Genomic DNA, 23,345 nt, shown 5'->3' with positions numbered 1-23,345 from the left:
GCTTTGTTTTTCTAAGATAGTTTTGAGTGCAGAGCCATTACTTGTAGAGTAATAGAGTAGAAATAGAGTAGAAATTTCACAATGTGGTATTAGTACTTTTATAAAAGTAAAGGACCTTTATTCTTGCTGAACATCAGGAAATGTTCACTTCACGCAGAGTACGAGAGAAGTTTTTCCATTAACTGTTTTCTATGCTGTTGAAAACATGACTCCTATTAAGCCTTTACATTGAAGTATATTGCAATATTCTTTACATACTAATTTAGCCGTAATTGTAATGCAATGTTGAAAAGGTTGTTCAATATAAACCTCCAGGTTCCATTCTTCTAGATGTTAGACATTAAAAACAAAGGGTAATAGTACAAATCGCAGCATGAGCCAGGGAGAAAAGTTGACAAAAGTTGTTTCAGAAGAAGCTTCAGAAGAAACCTCACAGATAAAGGTTCACACCTCCACACAGAGTTTGAGCACATTAACTTCTTTATAACAAAATAACATGAGACAGTTTTGCTTTTATGTCTTTTTACAAGTTTAATCTATATTGTGCAATTCAAAGTGTTTCTATACATTTGTAAGTTTGCAGTGAGGTTGTGAATGCACGTGTGTAATTTTATTAAGTGTGAGCACTTGTGGAAAACACATCGTGTGTGTGTGTGTGTGTGTGTGTGTGTACAGCCATAGCCAGCGTCCCTCTCAGGAGACATGCATAACTCTGCATAAGTATTTTACAAACGTATGTACAAGGAAATACAGAGGTCTGACAACAGAGTAAAACATCCTGAAGAAAAAGTGGCAGCCATCAAATGACCTTCACAACACAACATCATGTATATTATTTCCAGCTGTCAGTAATAGAAATGTACTTAGAAATTCTTTATTGCACCGGCTTACAATGGCAAAGTCCTACTGCACAAAGGTATTCAAGTTCTTATTTCTCAGTGATTTAAAGGTTAAGAGGTTCTTCTATAGCAATTATAGTTATAATTACTTTAATAATTACCTGACATTGTTAAACATATTGCATAAAACTGTACAGAAATAATGACTGAGTGGACATTTTGAGTAAAACGCGTAGAATGGATATGCAGAGGAGAATGGACACAATGGGAGAGAAAAGACAGCGGTGAAGAGATAAGCTGCAGGCAGCGGCAGGTCAGAACATGGCACAGGAAAGGAGAAAAACAGAGAAAGGGAAAGAGCAGATGTGATAATCATGTCAGAAAACAGCATCGCGTGCACAGTGAGAGGGCAAGGCAAAGATGAAATGGGGAAATCAGGGTAAGTCATGTGAGGAAACAGACAGCTGAGAGCCAAAAGTGATGGCTGATGATGGAGTCCCAGAGAAGAGCATGAGACGGAGAGGAGAGAGACAAAATGCCAGAGAAGGAGAAAGAAGACAGTGTTTGATGTGAAAGAGCTGCAGAAGGGATAATTCCCAACGTAATTCAAGTGGTTCATAGAGACAGACAGAAGTAGACAAAAAGAGAGAGAAAGAGACAGGACAGAGACGAGTTTCTCATTTTAGGAAGCTGATGAGCGGCTGGAGGAAGAGTCCCACTGTTCCCAGCACACACACTGTTACAAAAACCCACAAGAAGATCCTGTCGATGACCATGGCCACGTACTTCCAGTCGTCCTCCACCTGGGGAGAGGAAGGATATTTAGGTGTGTGTATATATAAGCAGAAAATATGAAATAAGTAGGGCAAACAAACTTATGTGCAGCAGCAGTTTTCTTTTGAAAATGCTCTCAGCAACCTTGGCTCAATGGTAATTGTGAAAGGCAATTTGATGCCAGTAGCCTTGTTTCCATCAAGGATTTTCGATTCACATTTTGAAGATCCGCATGACAAAAGCTGGATGGGAATAAAAAAAACACTCGAACATGCACATAAAGGTATTGATGCTGGCTTGAGGTGTTTTTGGTCTATTTCGAAAAATAGTTCATGCGCTAAATGGGAGATGGGAACAATTTTTATGTATAAATTCTGACCTGGCAAACATTTAACTATAAGTTGTCCAATTAAATCTAATTCCTGAAGACATATTTTCTCTCGTAGGTGGCCAAACTTTTTCGATTAGAAACCTACTTTATATTGTTTTTTCTCTCTAGCTCAATCTTTTCTTTCTTCTACCATTTTTTTTCTCGCATAATCTCTTCTTCTATTCTCTCTTCTATTCTGTATTGCCTACAGCAATACATTGCACTGCATTTATGCAACTATGCTTATTCGGTCTAACCAGTTGATGGAAATGTCCCTCATTGGCATTTTCTTTAATATGACATTGCGACAAAATTTCGCTTTGACTTTAATGGAGACACGGCTACTTTGATTGCACTGTGTCGTAAAAAAAAACGTTACGTTTGTCTGTGCAAGCAGCTTACTATGACCCATATTTCATTTTGTTGTTAGGCAGCAACCTCTAGAAAGGAGAAAGTCAGGTGACGTAGTATAAAGGGCGACAAAGTCCTCAGATGGTGGAGGTTGTGGTAGCTGGACGAGTCAGACAACATGGGACTTACACCCAGGAGAACGCCGTTTGTGTCGAATGTGAAACCAAATGCCAGTTTTTAAAAAGTCAATGATTTGATCTAACATACGTATTAACGTAACAATTAATAACAATGTAAAGTAACATAAACCACAGATCTATAACCTTGATGGTTTCACAGTCACATGTTTCAAACTGCAACCACATGTGAATGCTACACACACAAACCAGTGTGTGTGTTTGTGTGTGTGTGTAGTATTCCTTCATCAGTCAGGTGTGAACAATAGGATCATGGCTTCACTGACCACAATGCCATTGTGTCCTATAGAGGAGACTATTCTGCATGCATCAAAGAAAGATCCCAGCTTTGCTAAGAAAAGATGGAGCTGAAACAACAAACATATCAGGGCCATCCAGAGTGTGCAGGAGGCGCACACAAAGCCCTCCATCTGCAGCAAACAAGCAGCTTTAAACTCCCTTTATAGCACACTGTTAATGCCTTCTACACCTTTTACTAAGATAGGTAGACTTGCACATGCTGCAGAGAAGCACACATGCAGCTTTGTTGCTGTATGTTTATTTGTGTGCTGTGTGCATTGGGAGGACGTTCACACATGTCTGAGGACAAAACTCTGGTTTATTTTAGGGGATGGATTTTAGTAATCTAAGCCTATGTGACACCATTGGCCTACTAATAAATAATTTTACACAGTTAGTTACTATATTTTAACATTTTTTTCACATAGAATACATTCCAGTTTAATTATTACTGGGTTAGGATAAATACAGCGAAATAACATAAATCCCAAGTACAGCAGTTTAAGGTTGTGTGTGTTTATCTGCTATATATATGTTTTTGTAAATGTTTGTAGTTGCAATTTAGGATTGTTTACAAGTCAGAAAATTGGCAAATCCCATCATAAAGGTGAAATCACTAACTTTGTATACAGCAAAGATTAACATTAATATTAAAAGTAAAAAGTGCAGTAAAAATATGAACACAAACATTATTTACTAATATGATAACGAACCAGATTCCAATTTAAAACGTGCTGTAGAAATGCCCTAAATCATAGCGAATAGGCCTGCCGAGAGTTCAAGGATACCCTTTCTAATGTTGTTCTTCCTAAAATAAATGGGCTACCATAAGTAGATTTCTGAATGTATAATCATCTAATCATTTCAAAATTTGCCTTAATACCTCTTTGGCTTTGTTGCGAGTCCTCATGTTCTCTGCGATGTACTTCACGCTCTCTATGGCCTGCTTGATCTCTGGCGACACCACGGAGAAAGCAACAATCGCGTTGACAGGCGAAGGGGCGTTCAGTGACCTCGGCACCTTGGGCAACTCTGACTCCTGGGGCCCTTGTGTTTGGGGTGCCTGTGTAGTAGTAGTAGTAGGAGGAGGAGGAGGAGGAGGGGGAGGAGGGGGAGGAGGTGGCCCCATCGGGGGAGGCACAGGAGTGGGTACCTCCTTGCCTCTGTAGGGGCACCTCCTGTTCATATCCCGGTTCATGTCACGGTTCACGTCACTGTACTCCACACAGTTCATGGAGCCGCCAGCTGAGGCTCCTCCTCCTCCTCCACCTCCACCTGCTCCACCGTCCACCGGTGGACACGGTACGCCTCCAGTTATACCCCCAACACTTACACTTGTTGAGCCACTTCCACCTCCTATACTGTTCTTCCTCTTCTTGTTCCCTCCTCCTGTCCCTCCTGTAATGCTGGCGGGAGGGGAGCAGCCCTGGTCGATAGGTCGCCTCATGAGCATCACCCTGGGCAGCACGCCGAGGAACACGGACCTCACCCACTCGGGCATGGTGTGAGTCATGGGGGTGCGGTAGTGGACATTCAGCACAAAGACAGTGATGACGATGCTGAGCGTGACAAAAATCATGGTGAAGAGGAGGTACTCGCCGATCAGAGGGATGACGAGTGACGTGGAAGGGATGGTCTCAGTAATGACGAGCAGGAACACGGTGAGGGAGAGCAGGACGGAGATGCACAGGGTGACCTTCTCGCCGCAGTCAGACGGCAGGTAGAAGACCAGCACTGTGAGGAAGGAGATGAGGAGGCAGGGGATGATGAGGTTGATGGTGTAGAAGAGAGGCAGGCGGCGGATGTAGAAGGAGTAGGTGATGTCCGGGTAGATCTCCTCGCAGCAGTTGTACTTGATGTCGTGCTTGTATCCTGGTGCGTCGATGATCTCCCACTCTCCACTTTCCCAGAAGTCTTTCAGGTTCACCTGATGACATGCAAATGTATGATGAATGGGAGTTATTTTGAGGAAAAATAATTTCATTCTGTGTGTGAAAATCAAAAGCAAATCAGTTTATAGAGACAGAATCGGATCATTCAAATGTTCAAAAGTTGCCACTTGTGAATTATGACACGTCACTAAATATTTTCTGACATAAAAGCAAAGGGATATAATAGAAGTTGTTCCCATTTTGTCTGAATATGAGATGATAGGAGCACTTTAAAGGGTATTTGTGGCTCAGTACTGAAACATTTATGTTAATGTCACTATGAGTTCTTACAAAAGTAAAAAATAATGGGCCTAATGCAGGAAGCGATGCAGCAACAAATTTCCTTTGATTTTTTTTTCATATCCACTATTTGTTCCTATGTACTTATTTTTGTTCTTCTCTTAGGTAAGAGAAAATTTGTAAAGAATGTTGGAGAGCACTTTTACCAAAATAAGATTTTTTTTCCTTATTTTTTTTAATTTTAATTTCACTGTTCACAAACTGCTTGCCCAACGTGAGAAGACATACGTTTTAAATTTGAGGAACATAAAAAAAGCATAAATATCATATAACAAAATTTAGATTATTATATTTCATTATATTTATATACTATACTCTGTTGTAAATATGTCTCCCTCTGACCTTTGAGCCAATGAGCACCAGGTCGATCTTGGCCTTGTCGTAGGTCCAGGAGCCGAACTTCATGGAGCAGTTCTGGTAGTCGAAGGGAAAGTAGGTGATGTCCATGGGGCAAGAGGACTTGAAAATAGCTGGAGGAACCCAGGTGATGGTGCCATCAAACTTCAACAGAGCCTTGGTTTTGTCTTCCACGAGGAAGTCACCTACGGCACTGAGAGGGACGGAAATGTCATTTCACTTAAAGGCCATTACAACATTTAACACAAAAGGTCAGAAGGTGGAGAGCATGAATAAATAAAATTAGCATGTATAAAGGAGAGTAAAGGAACTCTGCAAAGTTAGCCTCTAAAACTTACTTGTTGTATAAAACAATGTCTGGCCTCCAAATTTTATTGGAGGGAACTCGTATGAACTCTATGCCGTCGTATTCAACAGGAGCCCATTTCAGTTTGTAGTCATTCCACACCTTAAAGACAGACACAAACTTAGTATGACTAAAAAAAAAAAGTGGCTTCACTATTGACATCATGAAAAAAGGTTAAATGTCACTCACATGTCTCAGCCACAGATTTGTTTCCATAATCTGATTCACCTCATCCTGTAAAGACAAAAAGAGGGAATTAGTCACCAAGGGACAAAGATGCTTTTATTTCAATGAGCTGTTCATTCTCGACTCTTACCACTTTGACCAGCTGAGATATCGAGACCTCAAACTCCACTGTGACTGGATCTGACACATTCTCCACTGGTCGGATGAACTGGTTGTACCTCCTGAACAACCTCCGGAATAATCTGTCCTCCCCCTTAGATGAGAAACAGCCTGAAAAAAAGGAAGAAAAAGGGGATGTCAACAGATTTTAAAAAATGTCTTTTATAGTGTTGGCCCAAAAGTTGAAAATGGTCTTTTGACATTTGCTGTATGACAATGTGGCCGCTGTGTAGGCACTTAAGACAAGAAATGAAAAAAAAGAAAAAAGTAAATTTGACTTAACGTCAGCCACTAAATGTTTATCATGAGAGTTTGCAAAAGAAAATCTTCTAAAGACAAAACAAATGGATTTTATGTTTTCATAAAAAATGGATAATTTCACTAGCAAGCCTTTAGAAATGTTTTTTAAGGGAAGTTAAAAATAGAGAAAGAAGGAAGAAAGACAGAAACATGATCCTGTAATTGTTTCCAGAACAGTGTAAACATTCACTTTGTGGCAGTGGATATCCTGTGCAAATAATGTGAATGTCTACATGATACTCACTGTAGGGGAGAAATGGAAAATACGTTTTAGTTTGATTCAGATGAAATGACCCTTTATCTGTTTAATCAATGTTTCTTGGCTCTGGATGAGCTGAAAGCTGTGAGAGATCGAAGTGCGTTCTGAGAGGCTTTTCTATCGCTTGTTTACAGAAAGAAAGCAAGGTCTGCAAGCTTTTAGTAAATGTCCAAACACAAGATGCTTTGAGCAACGGAAACTGCTGTGCCTTTGGCCGATGTGTCTTCTGAACACACACTGTAAGGCTGGAATGAAGGTTGTGATGTGGAAAACTGCCACGAGAAGCACTGATGCCTGGGATGGCACACACATCTCCGCCTGGAGCAGAAAATGTGGCCTCCTGTGGCACAACCTCAGAAACACTGTGCCAGTGGCTTCAATGAGGTCCAAATCCTCTGCAGCACATTATCATACATTAGAATAACATGGAAATGCGCATAATCTCTCTCTCTCTCTCTCTCTCTCTTTCTTCCTTTAACTTCCTGTGTGTCCATCCCATCTTCCCTGTGTCATGTTCCTCTTTTTTGGCTTTAAATCTCTGAACGGCCTCCTGTTTCTTCGGTAGCAGGGACGTTTGGTTATTTCTATGTCAGCCCTTGAAACATTGGTACTCTGTCACACTGTACATCCTTGGATTTCAATCTGTTTCATTTTGTTACAGCGGAGGCCAACTTCTTCCATCATAACGCTCAATGCAAGAAATGACGTACCCATTATTGAGCTCAGTCCCAAACCATCACACTTAAACTTACTGAGCAGTGTGAACCGTTCTGTGCTTCACCAAAAGGGCAAATGGGTCACAGCCTATATACGCACAAATAGCCACATTCACAGAAAAGGTTTGTTTCCTTGGCAACAACTAAATAAAACATGGTCCTTTAATGGAACACTTTCTTTCTGCGCAAGTAAGTTACCTCTCTACAAAGCAGAAGCTTGTGAAACTGGTTCACAACCTTACTTTGTATACTTTCCTGTCTATCACAATCTTCAAAAATATCCCGTCTTTAGTAATTTGTGTGTCATGTTTTACACTGAATCTTGTGAAAGGAGGAACAATAGCACTGAGTTTTTGACAGAGAAAGCTAGTTCTAGCACACATTAGCAACAAAAAAACTGAGGACAAATGTAATTAGAAATATAAACTGCAATGTTTTATTGCAGGTTATTAAACTAATTGAATTGAGGTAGCATGCCTCAACTAGATGTGCAGCTCTTTCACTGCCATGGGATACTATATCTATTAAGGGCTGCAAAATTGTATTAAAATTGTAATATTGACAAGTATAATATCCAAATGGTGGGAGATGCAATATTTTTAGTTGAGAAAAATCTTTTTTTGGTACAGATCCTTGCAAAAAAAATCACACTGTGACCATTTTAATATATTTTTCAATGACAATAAGAATAATGATCCTAATCATGTAACCCTATACTCATTCACATACGTTGAATAAAACAGGACTTTCAGTAGCAACATAATTTTATATGGCATCTTTCTTTTTAAGAAACAATGTGCTAAAATAAATATATAATATTCTGTGTCCATATAGTGAAGTCATAAAGCAGTTGTCCGTGTTTTTCCATTGGGAGTTCACATAGATGAATATCTGGCAGACATCTCTGATTACAGTCTGTCTGGTGTCTCATTTTGAGAGACTTGTTCATTTGCTCATGTTCACAAAATCACACTTGCCAGAGCCGGGGAAATAAAGATGTAATTGAAGTGTATCCCTTGTTAGTTTTTCTTTTGTTTTTGTTTCAGAGGCAATCTGAATCTGAAGCATCTCAAGCAAAGTTACAGAAACACAGCAAATTCAATCCCTTCTTTAGCTTTTTACATTTTACAGGTTTTAACAAGAATTAAATTTAAACTCATAGTGGACTAATACAGCTCAGGGGTAAAGCTTATTGAGCTAAAAATTCAAAACACACAACACTTACATCATCACAACATCTGGTGCACATAAAACAAAAACCAAACACAAACACAAACATGACTCCGGACAATACTTAGTCCTATACAATTTTTAAAAATGAGCAAAATGCTGCAGCAAAAGAGACCTAATGTAACCCCAAATTTTACACCTGCAAATTAAATGTAAATCACCACTCCCCTAAATATTTCACGTTCAGATAGAGCACACACAGCTGGGTGCAGAGCAGTGGAGGCATAAGCTATTCATCAAGTCCACTGAGGTAAATGGAAATCAGGTCACACAGCTTCTCCCCATCATGTTTATTTCCCCAAACATTTTCTGCTACATCAAACTCACCAGTGTTATCTGACCCTAACCCAATGAAGGAAATATAGCCAGGACCATTTGGGGATTTTATCTTACTTAAGTGAAGTTGTTGGTCTCGTTTCAACTGCCAGAATGATCCTAATAAGTTAACTAAAAAACAAATTAAAACTTGTCTGATCTCTTAGTTGCATTATACTAGTGGCTTTAAAAACTCTCATAAAGTTTCATGAGGTCACTGGCATAGAAGAGTTGAGAGTTAAGGCTTAATGAAAAGGCCTCTCTCCTGAGACGTTCGGGTAATTTCAGCGCTTGGTACCTGCCTTGCAAACTGCCCGCTGCTCCCTGATTCGCTGCACTCACAGAAAGTTCTTTAAGCCTCTAATTGGGCAGAAACCAGGGCAATTATAATCAGTAATTTAATTGGACCTTTTGTTCACTGAGACAAAAAAAAGATGAAGCCAATATTTTTTTTTCTCTCTGTTGGCACAGTCACTTAACTCTAATTCCCTTCTTTCTTTTGACGCCTGAATTTAAAGGAAGTTAATTATAACCTTTGCCCTTTCACCTCAGTTGATTCCCTGTGTTACTTTACCACTCTCTGAAGTTTCTTATACATTTAATGTAAGCATTTAATTTGTGTGGCACAGAGAGCATTTAGGGGTTAAAATCCAGAACACATGTAACTCCAACTGACCCAGATGTGGAATAATTATTTCAACACAGTAGGTGCATAAAGCTTTGATATATTACACTCAGACTATGTATTTTCTATAGCAAGGCAAATATATCTAGGGACAGATAACCGGACCAAGAGTTTAATCATGCTAGTGTCTGTAGGCACAGCAGTTCTTTCAAGCTAAATGCTAACATTAGCGCTAACAAGCCATAACTGACTATGCTAACATGCTGAGGTTGAACGGGTATAATGTTCACCATCTTGTTTTAGTGTTTTAGCATGCTCACATTTGCTTTTTAGCCCTAAATAAAAATACAGATGAGGCTAATGGAAGATTATTAGTTGATAATAAACCAAAGCACTTCGACAAAGTGAAATTTTGATGTGATGAAGAGTACCTAAATGAAAAGTTAACATCCTCCTCCACTCAAAAATGTTATCTTCTTCTGTTAATGTCGCATGAAAATGTCTGACCTTGACTATTCTGACTCGTACCTGTGTAAAGGTTGTCACTAGAGAGGTGTTTTTACATTCCTCCAGTCTGTGCACCTTCCAGAAATCGGAGATTCAAACGGACGCCGGGCAAGCTAAATAAGCTACGTTACAACTTTCAACAATCAAAAGCCGTAAAAGAAACCTGACACCTCCAGCACAGAGCAGACCTCTCAATATACAGAGCAAAAACACAAAGAAATGCTAACTTTCTAATACACAACAGACTCTTCGTGTGAGTCAGGAGGCTCAAACATGTGGGGCTGAATCTCTCCGATGTTTCCTCTGAAAGGGAAAATAGACCAGATGCTGAAATTACCACTGCAGTCTACAGCTAGCTAGCTGAACTGCTTTTACAACATAGTGCAAGCACAGGTGGTGGGTAGAGCGTGAATTTATAATTGAGGGAGAGAGGGTAGATGTGCTTCAAGCCCCTTCACAAAGTTGTCTTTTACTTTTTACATAGCAAAACTCTTAATTATAGCAGAGCATTTTTTACATAATTTAAAACAAGTCTGGAGGACTTTAATGACCACCAAAGTTACAATTATCCTGTGGAGGACATGAATGTCTGCACCAAATGTCATGGAAATACATCTCTCTAAAAAATGGTGGACCTGGAGAAAAAGTTTGAGGATCTCCAAATTCCCTGGGGTACATCATCTGGGGATCATGAATGTCTACAAAAAATAAATAAATAAATAAATAAAATCCAGCAATCCATCTCGAAGGTGTTGAAATATTTCAATCCAAAGTGGTGAACCAACCAACATTGCTATCCCCAAAGTGAGGCTGCTAGCTACCAACTGAATGTGTCTCAGTTCACTTGTCTTACACTTTAGAGGAAAGCTGTTAATCATTATAGACCGAACTGTCTTTGACTCTGATGATGAAAATCACATTAAATCGGCTTGACAGTCGTGTTTCGTTTTACCAGACTTGCTTCTTTCCTTCCCCTGCCTTTGTGACGCTGTGACAAAGTGATGAAGCTTTGTTCAGAGGCAGATGAAGCCAAGTCAAGCAGTCATGCATTTCACCCTTAAATAACCACATTGATTTAGAATTAGCAAACCAAATAGTGAGTCTGTCCCCGTCTCCCCGTGGCTACAGGAGCCTAAAGCCGCAGAAAGAGCCGTGGCCTGTGGGAGGCTCTTTGATCAGGCATGTGCTTAACAGGATGAGCCTGGGAGCGAGTGGTGGACACTCTGAAGGAACTAATTACCCTCCAATAATACACTGCTGACAGTGTGCGTGAGTGCATGGAGAAGAGATACAAAGGGGTGGAGAGGGGAAAGGCGTAGAGAGGAGATAGGAGGAGAAAAGTGACAGGCTGAAGGAGCGGTAAAAAGCTAGATAGCGTGTCTATGCTCTCCAGGGTTTCTGATGCCCTGACTGTGACATGCTGAGTGACGCACAAAGGGATCCACAGTGATCTGCATGTGCTGTGACCATCCTATTTGGCATATGGTGCGTGCTTTAATGTGTATCTTCTCCTATACATGTATATATGTGGAACTGCGTGTGCCGCTGTGTGTCCGCACATGTTCCTATTTATGTACTGTGTGTCCACTCACCTTTGATATGACTCACTCGGAATAGCATATGAATTATTTTCACTGATGCATGAAATTCAATGGCTCCTTGCCTCCATGCTTTCATCTGAGAAGATGTGGGAGTTTTGAGGTTGGAATTCTCTGCATGTATTACAAGACATTGTGAGCAAGGTCACATTTGTTTATTTAAAAAAATATATATATGTGCTAATGTGACAAACAGCATACTTTATCTTAACTAGAAATATAACTTAACTTAAGCAGGTGGAGGCTTTACTGCTGATATCGGGCTACACAATATCAGCCCAATAATGGCTACACTTGACAGGCGTGGGGTGTTGGGAACAAGAAAGAAAAAACATTATTGTGTCGTTTGATTCTAACACTTTCATTACATCGGCTCTGCTGCTGCTGTGTGTGCGTGTGTTACACAGACAGCAAGGGATGTTCATCCCTTTTTGAAAAAAGATAAACATGTTATGTATGCAATATCTTGACACAGAGTGAATAAAGTAATCAACAAAAGCCTGTATGAAATTTCCCTAAAAGTACAATGGAGAACAAGGGCAACAAAAAATCAGCACAGTATATAAGTAATTTGAACTCATACAATTAATTAATCCACGACTAAAACAAGACAATGACAGGAAGGCACCAATGTCATTGAACATACATCAAACAGGAAGTCAGGGCTGGTAAAATGAGGTATAAAGCTAAGATTGAGGCTCAGCTCAAAATGAACAACCTGGGCTCTGCCTGGGAGAGCATGAAGACCATTGTAGGTCACAAAAACGATTAGCTGAAGCATATTAAAGTTCAATGGCCACCCTTCAGACCTGCAGTTGGCTCAGGAACTAAATACATTTTATGTGCGGTTTGACACACAAGTACTTAATGGTAAACACGTTGAGCTCAGAAAAAGACTCATATCCGCACCTTCCTTCACCACCTCCTTTGACGAGGGCAGTGTGGTAAAGTGCTTTAAAAGCTGCAAACCAAGAAAGAGTCCAGGCCCAGATAGAATCTGTAGCCGTCTGCTTACTTTGTTTGTTTGTGCAGAACAATTAGGCCCTATTTTTTACTATATTTTTCAGTTGTCTCTTATCCAGCAGAAGGTTCCATTATTATGGAAACAGTCCACTGTGGTGCCTGTGGCGAAAGGTCGTCACCCCAAGGTTTTAAATGACTTCCGGCCCATGGCCTTAACTTCTTTAGTTATGAAGTCTTTCGAGACATTGATTAAAAGGGAGCTCCTGACTAGGACAGGGCATCTGAGGGGTGTTCAAGATGCTTCACTTACTTTATTGAATTATGTATTGAAACACCTGAAAAACAATAAGACTCATGCTGGGGTGCTTTTTGTTGATTTCTCCTCTGCCTTCAACATCATCCAGCCACATATGTTGATTGAGAAATTAATTGACAGCTTTAATTTAGATTTAGGCCTTGTAGGATGGGTGCTTGATTTTCTCACAAAAAGAACTCAGAAAGTGAGGGTAAACACAACTCTGTCAAAGGAGCTGACCACATCCACCGGCTCGCCCCAAGGCTGCGTCCTCTCCCCTCTCTTGTACATCTTGTATGCAGATGATTGTCATAGCCACCATGTAAACAGACACATCATTAATTTTGCGAATGATTCGATAATTGTTAGCCTTCTCCAGGATAAAGAGGACAGCCATGGCCCTATTGTAAATGATTTTATTTGTTGGTGCAAAGATGCTTTTCTCCAACCTAATGTTAGCAAAACTAAAGATATGTGTATTGATTTTAGACAGCATGCTCCAGCAGCCCTCCAGAGCAGTGTCATAAATGGCCAAGTAGTGGATGTGGTGACCACTTATAAGTATCTTGGCACCATGTTTGACAACAAACTAAAATTTGATTTCAAGACAGAAGCGCTATGTAAGAAAGGCCAGCAGCACCTTTTTTGTTTAAGAAAACTAGCTGCATTTCAAGTTGATAAGACCTTAATGACTCTGTTCTACAGATCCTTTATCCAATCTGTTATTTCATTTTCTATCATTTGCCGGTATGGAAACCTTGGAACTAAACATAAAAATGCCCTACAGAGCATTGTGAAGGTTGCTAGCAAGATTGTGGGGACTCTGTTTGTTGATTTGAATTGTTTATTTAAAAGGCAAGTAGTGAGAATAACTAGGAGTGCCTGTTCAGACGGTACCGTCTTCTTAGCTCTGAGTCTGTCTGGCTACCATCTGGTGTGCGCTTATGTGCCCCTAGGGTGAAAAAGAACGGTACAGATATTCATTCATCCCCACTTCCATTAGGGAACTGAACCTGGTTGAACGATGATGGTGATGTTGATGTTGATGTTGATGGTGATGGTGATGATGATGATGATGAGTTTGATATTGACGATGATGATGATGTTGATGTTGGGGACCTATGTGGTTGACACTTCACCTGGAATTGCCTTCTGTTGAACTATTGTTTTTGCTTTGTTTTGTTTTATATTTAAACATACACACACACACACACACACATATACATATATATATATATATATATATATATATATAGCAGAGGCTGTGATCTGTTGTATGTATGTGTGTTGGAATGTATTGTTTATGTCTTTTTTACACCTAGACTGCAACCAAATTGCCCAAGTTGGGACAAATAAACTATACTTGACTTGATTTAAATTGGTGACGAACAAGGACTAGACTTAAATTAAGTTCAAAAATATTCTAGCAGACGACTCGACCTTAAACTTTCTGCAAAGCTGCATTCTTAATCATCCAGCCTGTGTTCTTCATCAGACAATGATGATATTAACTTTTATGTGTGATAAGTTTGACTAAAATGACAAATTGATTGGTTTGGCTGGACTAGATTGAAATGTTCAATATAATCTGATGACTAAAAAAGAATAAAATGTCAACAGTTTTTGGGATTGCCGTATGTTTAATAATAAAATTAGCGTGTGATTGTCACACGTATATGGCTACCTATTGCAGCAGGGACAGCGCCAGGCTGCAAAACTCAGAAACAGTTTGGGAGCAGTGTCAGTCTGGAGTGGGAGGTCATGGTGGTTTTCACAGTGCAGCAGTCACAGCTGCAGGAAACTGAGTAATCAGAACAAATGTCTGATTATCTCTCCTGCAGTGAGGCTGGTGAAGGAAAGTTGATCATGCATGCCAGCAGCACTGACTGAATCTGTACGGAGTAAAGATTTTGAAGTCCTCTGCACAATCACACCCTGAAACTGTAGCAGCTTAATGGACTTTAGTCATCATTAATTGTATTATTTGGTCATACACTTTTTCAAAATATGACATGTATGACATATGTTAAAATGCCTTCCATGAAAAAAGGCAAATATCTAATCAGCTAATCACATGGCAGCAAGCTGAGCATCAGAATGGGGAAAAAAGGTGACTTTGACCGTGGCATGGTTGTTGTTTCAGAAACTGCTGTTCTACTGGGATTTTCACGCAAAACATCTCTAGGGTTTACAGAGAATGACCAGACTGGTTATAGAGGATAGAAAGGCAACAGTAACTCAAATAACCACTTGTTACAACCAAGGTATGCCAAATTTTATTAGGTACACACTTCATCTAATAAAGTGGCCAGTGAGTGTACTTTATATAACTATTTAAGCTTAATTGCCTGATTCAGTAATTTCCTATGCTCTCCTTAAGATGCTCTCTCAGATGTCGTGAGATGAAAAATATTCAGGAAATATGACAATATTCTTCCAACTATTTAACTATCACATAGAGATCAGTTTTTTCTATTGAAGGTAAAGGAACAATAAAGAACTAAACGTATATCTCTGGGCCCACTCAGAGGAAATGAGCAGCTGCCAAACAGGATCAGAATGAGTCGTAACGAAATCTCTACAGCCCTCACCTACAGCCTCAAACGCTGAGTGGTGGGGGAGTAATGAGATAATGGACACAATAGATCAAATGACTTGACAGCTGCCGTGGTTCTCCAAGTGAAAGTGAGGAACTGAGGCAGCAGGAGCTTCTCAGTGTCAAACTCCTGATCTTCTATACTGAGAGGAGTCACTGAGGATGACAAACAGCTTTCTCCCTCTGAAGTTGTACCGACATGGAGATATTCATATCCCACACTGACATGAAAATTTATCAGGATCCATCAAGAGGAAGGAAATTGTTAAAGAAAGTGTGCTGGGCAGCATAATTTTCCATGACTGTAAGTGAATGGAAAATGGATGAATGGCTGGATGGATCAATTGAGGGCTTGAACTGTTGTACTAATGATGGATTCTCAGCAGGAAACGATGACACTGAACCAGGAGATCTTGAAACTTGTGTTTGCTTCCCGATCATGGTTGAGCAGTTTGTTGCACGACTGCAGACAACCAAAATGCAAGAACATCATCACTCTTGAAAATGACAACTTTGTGCAAAACAATGCAATGCAAAAACAGAAGTGGGATAAAAAGACAAGAATGCACGAAGCACAAGATTTAACTAGCAACAACTAACCTTTTGTCTGTTAGTTAATTATCTGAGGCAAAAGTTGTTAAGCCTGTACTCATGTTCCGGTATCAAGACAACAAACACACAAAGATACTTTCAAACATGCCAATAAGGAAGCTGTGATCTTTTAAGGCGTAATTAAAACTTGTGGTAGCTAGATACAGCAGTAAACAAAGCCATGACATGCATGGCTGCAAAACTGTGAGAGCCTGCACTGTGCTTGATGGACACAAGGATAAAAAACAACAAATACAAGCAGTAAAACTAATGAGGAGAAGAAAAATGTGGCAAAATGCTCAAATATCTCTGTGCTCCATCTGAGGCATCTGTTGTCTTGCTCAACCTCATCACCAGCTTTCTACTTCTCACCCTCTCCCTCCATCCGAAAGCGTGACTCACTTCATCGCCAGCAACGAAGACCAGGATGTCCCAGAGGAATGAGGCAGCAGGGCTATCTGGAGGAGGATGTCGGTCTGTGTGTGTGTGTGTGTGTGTGTGTGTGTGTGTGTGTATGTGTGTGAGAAAGTGTGTGAGAAAGTGTGTGTGGTGTTGGTTGGAGGGGAGTATGATGGTTTAAGCCAATCCATGGGGGGTAGAATAAGTCCTCTGCCTCTGCCTGTGGTGGTTACACGGTGTGTGCGGTGGGGAGGGAGGGAGGAGAGGTTCGGTTGCAATAATCACACGACAATCGCGTTAAGAGGATCCTCAAGCCACCGCACAGTCCTTAAGCCACACGCACAGAAACACACACATACATACACACAGATTGACTGTCAGACTTTAATGCAACTATATTGCTTCTGGGAGAGAAACCAGATAGCTGTTCTGTAGTTCCAAGCTAAGAGGAGCATTTAAGTCCTGCAGAGGAGCTTCATGATGCTGCGATGCAAGCAGACAATTCCATACAAGCAGATAAAGGCCACGGGGGGGTTTAATATAAATTTGCTGGTGAAACGTTTGATTGTTGGCCACTCCACAGCCTGCATTGTGAAGACTTGGGAGTGTTATTTGTATTATTAGCACTGCACTGCACTTGCAGCTCGCTTTGGCAGAACTTGCTTAAAAAGGCAGATCCTCTTTACACTGTCACACGCATCTGCAGCCCATTAAAAAAGCACTGTGCAGTGAGATAAAGGGTCGAGCCTGAAACATAATGCTGGGCAGATCAGTATAATGCAGGCATGGCTGGACAATTCTCACAGCTATTTCTGCTGGAGATGATGCAGGCTGGGGGGAAACGCATCATGCAAAATTCACCTTACAAAAACAATCCCATCCTGAAATATGCTGACAAGCTATCACAAAGGCTGTGTTACTTTATTCAATGTCACAACGAAGAGCCCCATGCTGTACAGATCTCTCAATTCTTACCTCCAAGCTACTCCAGCCAGATTTAACTAAAATATTCACCAGGTTCGACCAATCCCATGGTCTGCAGGATCAGCTTTTTCTCTGTTATGGGGACAAATCACTGGATTCTGGATGGCATGAGACAATACCTTCTGTAGCCCACTAATCGGACCCCCACTGGGAGTGTGTGTGTGTGTCAGTGTGTGTTATTCAGGCACTTATCTGCACACACAGCCCCTTTACAGAATCATACAAAAGCCCACACACCCAGTGAGGGATTGAGGGAAGGATGGGAGGCAGGAGAGGTGGAAGACAGAGTTGGGGGGAAAAGAGGAAGGTGAGAGCAAAATCCTTTGGTTATTCTAGAGTTTTCCCTCCAAACCACCACAAACAAGCAAGGACACAGTAGATTTCCTCTCACTTGAGCAAAATCTGTTCTGCTGTGGAGAGTATTGACACTCTCATCCCTTCACAGCGCCGCTTTCTTGTTCCTTTTGAAATTCGCCTAGTTCAAGGGCGAATCGACAAAGCAGCCGGCTGTGGCAAATCTCTCCAGCTGAAGAGAATGACAGAGGGAGTGAGGGAGTCCATCCCACGTGTCAAACGGAGACACATCCCTTCGCCTCGACTCGCCAACATGAAGGCACTTAGTGCTGCTCCCACGGGGGACAAACTCAAACACATCTGGGACAAACTCACTGCTGCACTATGGGTTTTTAAAAAAATGCTTCATATAACATGGCAGTGATTCAACCTATAGCCAGAAAAATTACTCCTGCCTCAGTTAGTTCAAAGCACACTGTCATCCCCAGAAAAAAATGACTGGTTGGTCTACCCAACGATAGCCAACATGGCTGAATAAACCAAGAAAAAGAGTGTCATATGTACTGCCCTAAAAAGGCAAAACACAGTAACTACATATTTGGTCAAAATGCTGTTACTTGTACACAGTGACACTGTCACAACCGTGCAATATGATAACATGAAACCTTACAGGTGTGTAGTTGAAATCAAAATGAAGGCCAAAAGATGTATTTAGTCTGTGCAAAGGGAGCCAGAAGTAGGCTGATAGGAAGTAGAGAAGGGGCCATTGGCACCCTCCACTTTACACCTGTGGCCTGATTTGGTGTCACAGTTGGTGCAATCTTATTGCAAGACGGTCTCCTGTGATAATATTGGGTGACAAAATCTGTCCACAGTCATATACAACTGACAAAGTACTCAAAACCTCTTCTGTGGTAGTTCCTGTGACAGTAGGTGTCTCCAGGACTACATTAGGCCATGATGGTGCACAAACATGGACTCAGAAGGTAAAAACCAGATATATGCGCTCCCAACAGACAACTTGGCTTGTTATTCCACATAACAGCTTATTAATTGAAGCAGGAATGTTGAAGAACAATCCAGCTCTGCTCATGGTAACTAGCTTTTAAAGTAGCATACACTTAGCATATCAGCCATGACAGCTTTTGACTTTAGTGTTATTCATACAATATGGCGAGCTTTAACTGTCATTGAATTATTGAATTGATTCAATTGTATAAACATTATAAGTAGAAGAACAGTTAGACACCGAGAGCAAACCGGAATACATCTAGTAATTAATTAATTAATTAATAAGTTTATTTTCTAAACAAACCAATGAAAAGGCTCAAAGGAAGCTGTAATTGTTTGTAGATACTGTTCCCTCCCTTACATTCTGTGAAAATGAACCAAAGGCAGACAAAAATTATTTTAAAAGGTATCAAATTAAGGCATTACAATGTTTTTATATGTCACACAGTGTGGCTGAAAATGTTTCCTCAGTGTTTGTGTTGTTACTGCTCTCTGTCTTTGTGGGGCAGCATTGAAACTCAAATTTCAGCAACAGAAATCCACAGAAAAAGCTTGACTGACAGGTATTAATGTGCAAAAACAGCAGAGAGCACTTAGAACAAAGAGGATGCAGCCAAAAAATATATTAGCACTTTAAAGCGAGTTATTTTATCGCTCACTAAGATAGATGCCCATTGTGCTCCCATCGGGAAAGACGCTCCTCTCCCAAGAAACCTGCTGTGTATCTGTGTACTCTTTGCTGATGTGAATGACATGAAATTCAGGATTAAAATAACCATTCAGTTACATTTGAAAGCAGCATTAAAGCATTTATCTATTCTTTGTTCTGTTTGGGGTCCCCTGGGAGCCACTCAAGCACCCCGCTTCAAAAATGTGCTGTTTTAAAGCACACAGGGGACCGAAAGCCTTACGTGTACTAGAGGTGGAAGAAAATAGGAAAATGTGTGCAAAGGGGGCTTTGGAAATAAGAGAAAAGAAAGAAAAGGATCACACAGAGAGCAAGACAACCTGACAGAGTGATCCAGCTAAGGTTTAAAGTCACAAACTACAGACGTTAAATCAAACCACTGGGGAAATGAGAGTGTTGCAAATAAATAATTGCTGTCAGTATCTACCACTGGCAACCACCATCCTACTGAAATGCCCTTAAGCAGGACACTGAACCCCAACAGCTCCACGGCATCCATCCTGTACCTAACCCTGACCTCTGACCTCTGTGGGTGGAGGGAGACCACAGCGCTCCACATCTGGAGGATCCAGGAAAGACATCAACATTTACAGGCATCCAGCCGCTGCTGCTCGATGAACATATGTCATCCGTGCATTGGTTCTTTTTGTGCATGAATAGCTGCTACTCAGTAGCTCCGGGGGATGAGGGATCAGCTTGCCATGATCACACAGATCTCCAAAGGAAACTAAGCCCTGTGTCCCTCCATGCAACACAGTGACTCTACAAGTCTGCAGAGAACATTATCATCATAGGCAGGTGGGGTGAGCACTTGTAGACTGGTAAAAGTCTCGAGCATACGTGTTTGATGGAGCAGCGAGCACACATTAAAATGTGAGGGGAGACTTTTTTCAAAATCAGCTCCTGATTTGCTCCTAAGCTTCCAGAAACTGAATCATTTAAGCAGAATGCTGACTATTTGGTACAACTGCCAGTTTCAGGAGTAAGATATGTTTAAATGTGTCATCACACTCAAGTTTCGCTCATGTAATCCAGCTTGATCATTTTTTGTCGGTTGTTTTCACGGATCTTTCGCACAGACGCGCACTGAAGGTAACTCGAAGTGTTTAGCTGAAGATAACCTAAAAGTAATGCATCGTGCAAAATATTCACACGAGTCTTAAGTGAGATGGCAATTTGACTCAACTACCGACAATAATGGGACTTTTTGCGAGCCCAGCACGGACTCGCTGCACGCTGCGTCTTACCTTGCGCTGCGAGGAGCACCAGCAGGAGGACGTTTTGTAGTTTCCCGGAGAAATTCATCGATGCATCGGCGCTTGACGATGCCTTCTGCGGATAAAATATGACTGTGGTGATTTAAGTCTTGTCTGTAACCCGCTTCAGACGTCCGTGAAGCCTTAAGATTCGAGCCACATTTTTTCCTGTGCGCTCCCGTGCTTGGAGAGGTTGGACTCGCGGTGCGCTCTCCCGACATGAACAACTTCTGCACGTCCCGCCTCCCTCCGTCTCCGCGTCCCACTCACTAACCCACCCACTCACCCAAGGGCCAAACCTAGCGACCTGACTCACACTGACTCACAGGTGAGAAGTTTGCAATAATGAAATGGTTTTCGAGAATGGCTCCAGGAGTCCCACTGCAAAAATGTCTATTTTATTAGTTATTGTCATAGTTTTTGCACTCCTGTTACCTTTAATAATAGCTTTTTTCTATTGCATTTGTACTTGTATTGTATTATAAATAGTATTGTATTTGTCTGTCTGAATTATTAATGTAGATTTGCATACATTTGGAAACATTTCTCTGAAAAGAACAGAAAGTTCAACTAAAATATCTGACACCCACACACACAAGAATTATCCTCACATTTACTCTATACAGCTCTCTAGGAAAAGATGCAGCACACACACACACACACACACACACACACACACACACACACAATAAGATCTCATATTTTCACTGCTGAGCTGTAAATGACCTATTTAGTCACTTAATTGATTTTGTATGCATAACAATGCCCAGGCAGCTTAAAGCATTAGCTGCTCTATAATAGTCTTGAATGCTGCAGCGTCTGCCCAATTCAAATAATGGAAAGCTATTAATGCATACAAGTGGTATGCAAAGTCCAGACTGAGGACTTTATCATCTTTAAAGGAATATAGTGTGTTTTTAATATCATACACTGAAGTAAACATTTGAACTTTACTTTGGCAGAAAAGTCTTTACTTTGTAGTTTTGCTTTGAGGTTCAGGACTAAAATCCCAAAAACCTGAAACTCTTAAAACATTTGTTGCTCTATTAAATCTGCTTTTTTTGGTCCAAATATCTTAAATTAGTCTTTTGTAAAAATCAGTCACACATGCACAGTAGTGATGCACTAAAAGGCAAAAAATAACAGGATGGACAGATGTAGCTTTTAGTTGATTTGTCACTTAATATTTCATGAATCTGTGTTCATGCATGTGTGGAGCATGTTCACCTACATGTGTGCATGTGTGCATGTGTGCGTGTATGTGTGTTTTAATATTCTGCAGCATCAGATGCGTTTGTATCTATTCTGCCACTCTACTTAACCCACTTACCTGGCATTGCTACTATATCTGCCTCTAACATGTAGTTCATCTCCCACACACTTATATCTGTGTGGACATGCACTGACATGCATGCACACCAGGGACAACAGAAGGGGACAAAATAGAAAGCGACAGAGAGAGTTTTCTTTATTATGTTTGGCATGTTATTGTGCCTTTTCCTGCTGCACACTGCCACCACAGAAAACTAAAATCGGCTCCACAGTACAGCAGGTGCAATGTGAGAATGCGACCTGTGTGCTGCAACTGCTGCTGATCATTAATGTACAAAGTGCCTCGCATGTTAGCAGCTGGCAGGTCAGGAGCCAAGAGGCTGAAGACTAGTGGAACTGCTCGGTCCTCAATTTTAAGCTCAATTTGTTTTGTCGTTGGGGAAGTGAAGTCAGCCGAGGTTGTTGTTGAGGCTCGGAGGCTGAAAACTGCGGTGATTAAATGTCTCTCTTGGGCCAGAAGCAGCCCCCAAAAGAACAACAGAGAAAGAAAAAACAGAGGAAAGCAAGGTGCAAACAGAGGTTTTATAGAGAGTGCTGCAGAGAGGAGGTGATGGGTGAAACTAAAGGCATATGGACAGCTAATAGAGAGAGAGATACACGGCTGGGCACAAAATGTTAAAAGCTCCAGAGTTGATGTGGTTTGGTGAGAAATGAGAAACAGGGATGCAGTTTGTCTGCTTGGTGTCCTTCAGTCTGACAGAGCCAGTGAATCTACATGCAGATTTTTTGATTCAGTGAGATGCAGAGAAAAGCTGCGGAAGAGTCTCCACCCACCGGCACAGACAGGAGAGAAACAGGAGAAACAACATTTCTTTTTTAACTCTTCCTTTCATAGTCTTTTTATTTTTCTGCCCATAATATTACATTTTTCTCTCTATTTGCCTCTTTTCCTCATGCACCGTCTTCTTTTTCATCAACTTCAACAGTTGATCTCACAGGGGCACAAGGAGATAGTGATCGACATTTAAGCAAAGCCTGGTTGACATTCAACACACATTTGCAGGTATTTTTCCACCATCGTTGAGATTTAAAGCTAAAGGTCAACCTTTGACCTTTGTCGTTTAATAAACATCTTATCCTATATTTACCTAAATGTTAGTTTTAACGGATGGAGTTACCAAGATGTTTGAATAAATTCTATTCAGATTTTTCAGTAATAGCCTGATCTATAATCTAATTTTTTTTTTCCTTTTTTTTTTGGGGGGGGGGGGTCCCAGGTGACTATCCTCATAGTCACCTGGGACCCCTTTTGTAAATCAGCATCTCAGTCCCTCTGCTCACCCCCTCTGCTTCTTAT

General features: G+C 40.8%; 1 protein-coding gene across 1 annotated transcript; it reads right to left on the bottom strand.

Moving 5' to 3' along the window:
• Nucleotides 1-738: 738 nt before the first annotated feature.
• LOC131982283 (neuronal acetylcholine receptor subunit alpha-3-like) lies at nucleotides 739-20,874 on the bottom strand. The gene is made up of 7 exons (XM_059346894.1): nucleotides 20,708-20,874; nucleotides 6,061-6,200; nucleotides 5,934-5,978; nucleotides 5,737-5,846; nucleotides 5,384-5,591; nucleotides 3,694-4,737; nucleotides 739-1,642 (listed from the first exon to the last, which is right to left on the bottom strand). The coding sequence occupies exons 1-7, from the start codon at nucleotides 20,763-20,765 to the stop codon at nucleotides 1,517-1,519; spliced, it is 1,731 nt and encodes a 576-aa protein (XP_059202877.1). The 5' UTR covers nucleotides 20,766-20,874; the 3' UTR covers nucleotides 739-1,516.
• Between the last annotated feature and the right edge of the window lie 2,471 nt (nucleotides 20,875-23,345).

This window comes from Centropristis striata, chromosome 12 (assembly GCF_030273125.1).
Source record: "Centropristis striata isolate RG_2023a ecotype Rhode Island chromosome 12, C.striata_1.0, whole genome shotgun sequence".
NCBI classification, from domain to species: Eukaryota; Metazoa; Chordata; class Actinopteri; order Perciformes; family Serranidae; genus Centropristis; species Centropristis striata.
Note: the sequence above shows the minus strand (reverse complement) of the source record. Positions and strands in the feature narration are given on the sequence as shown.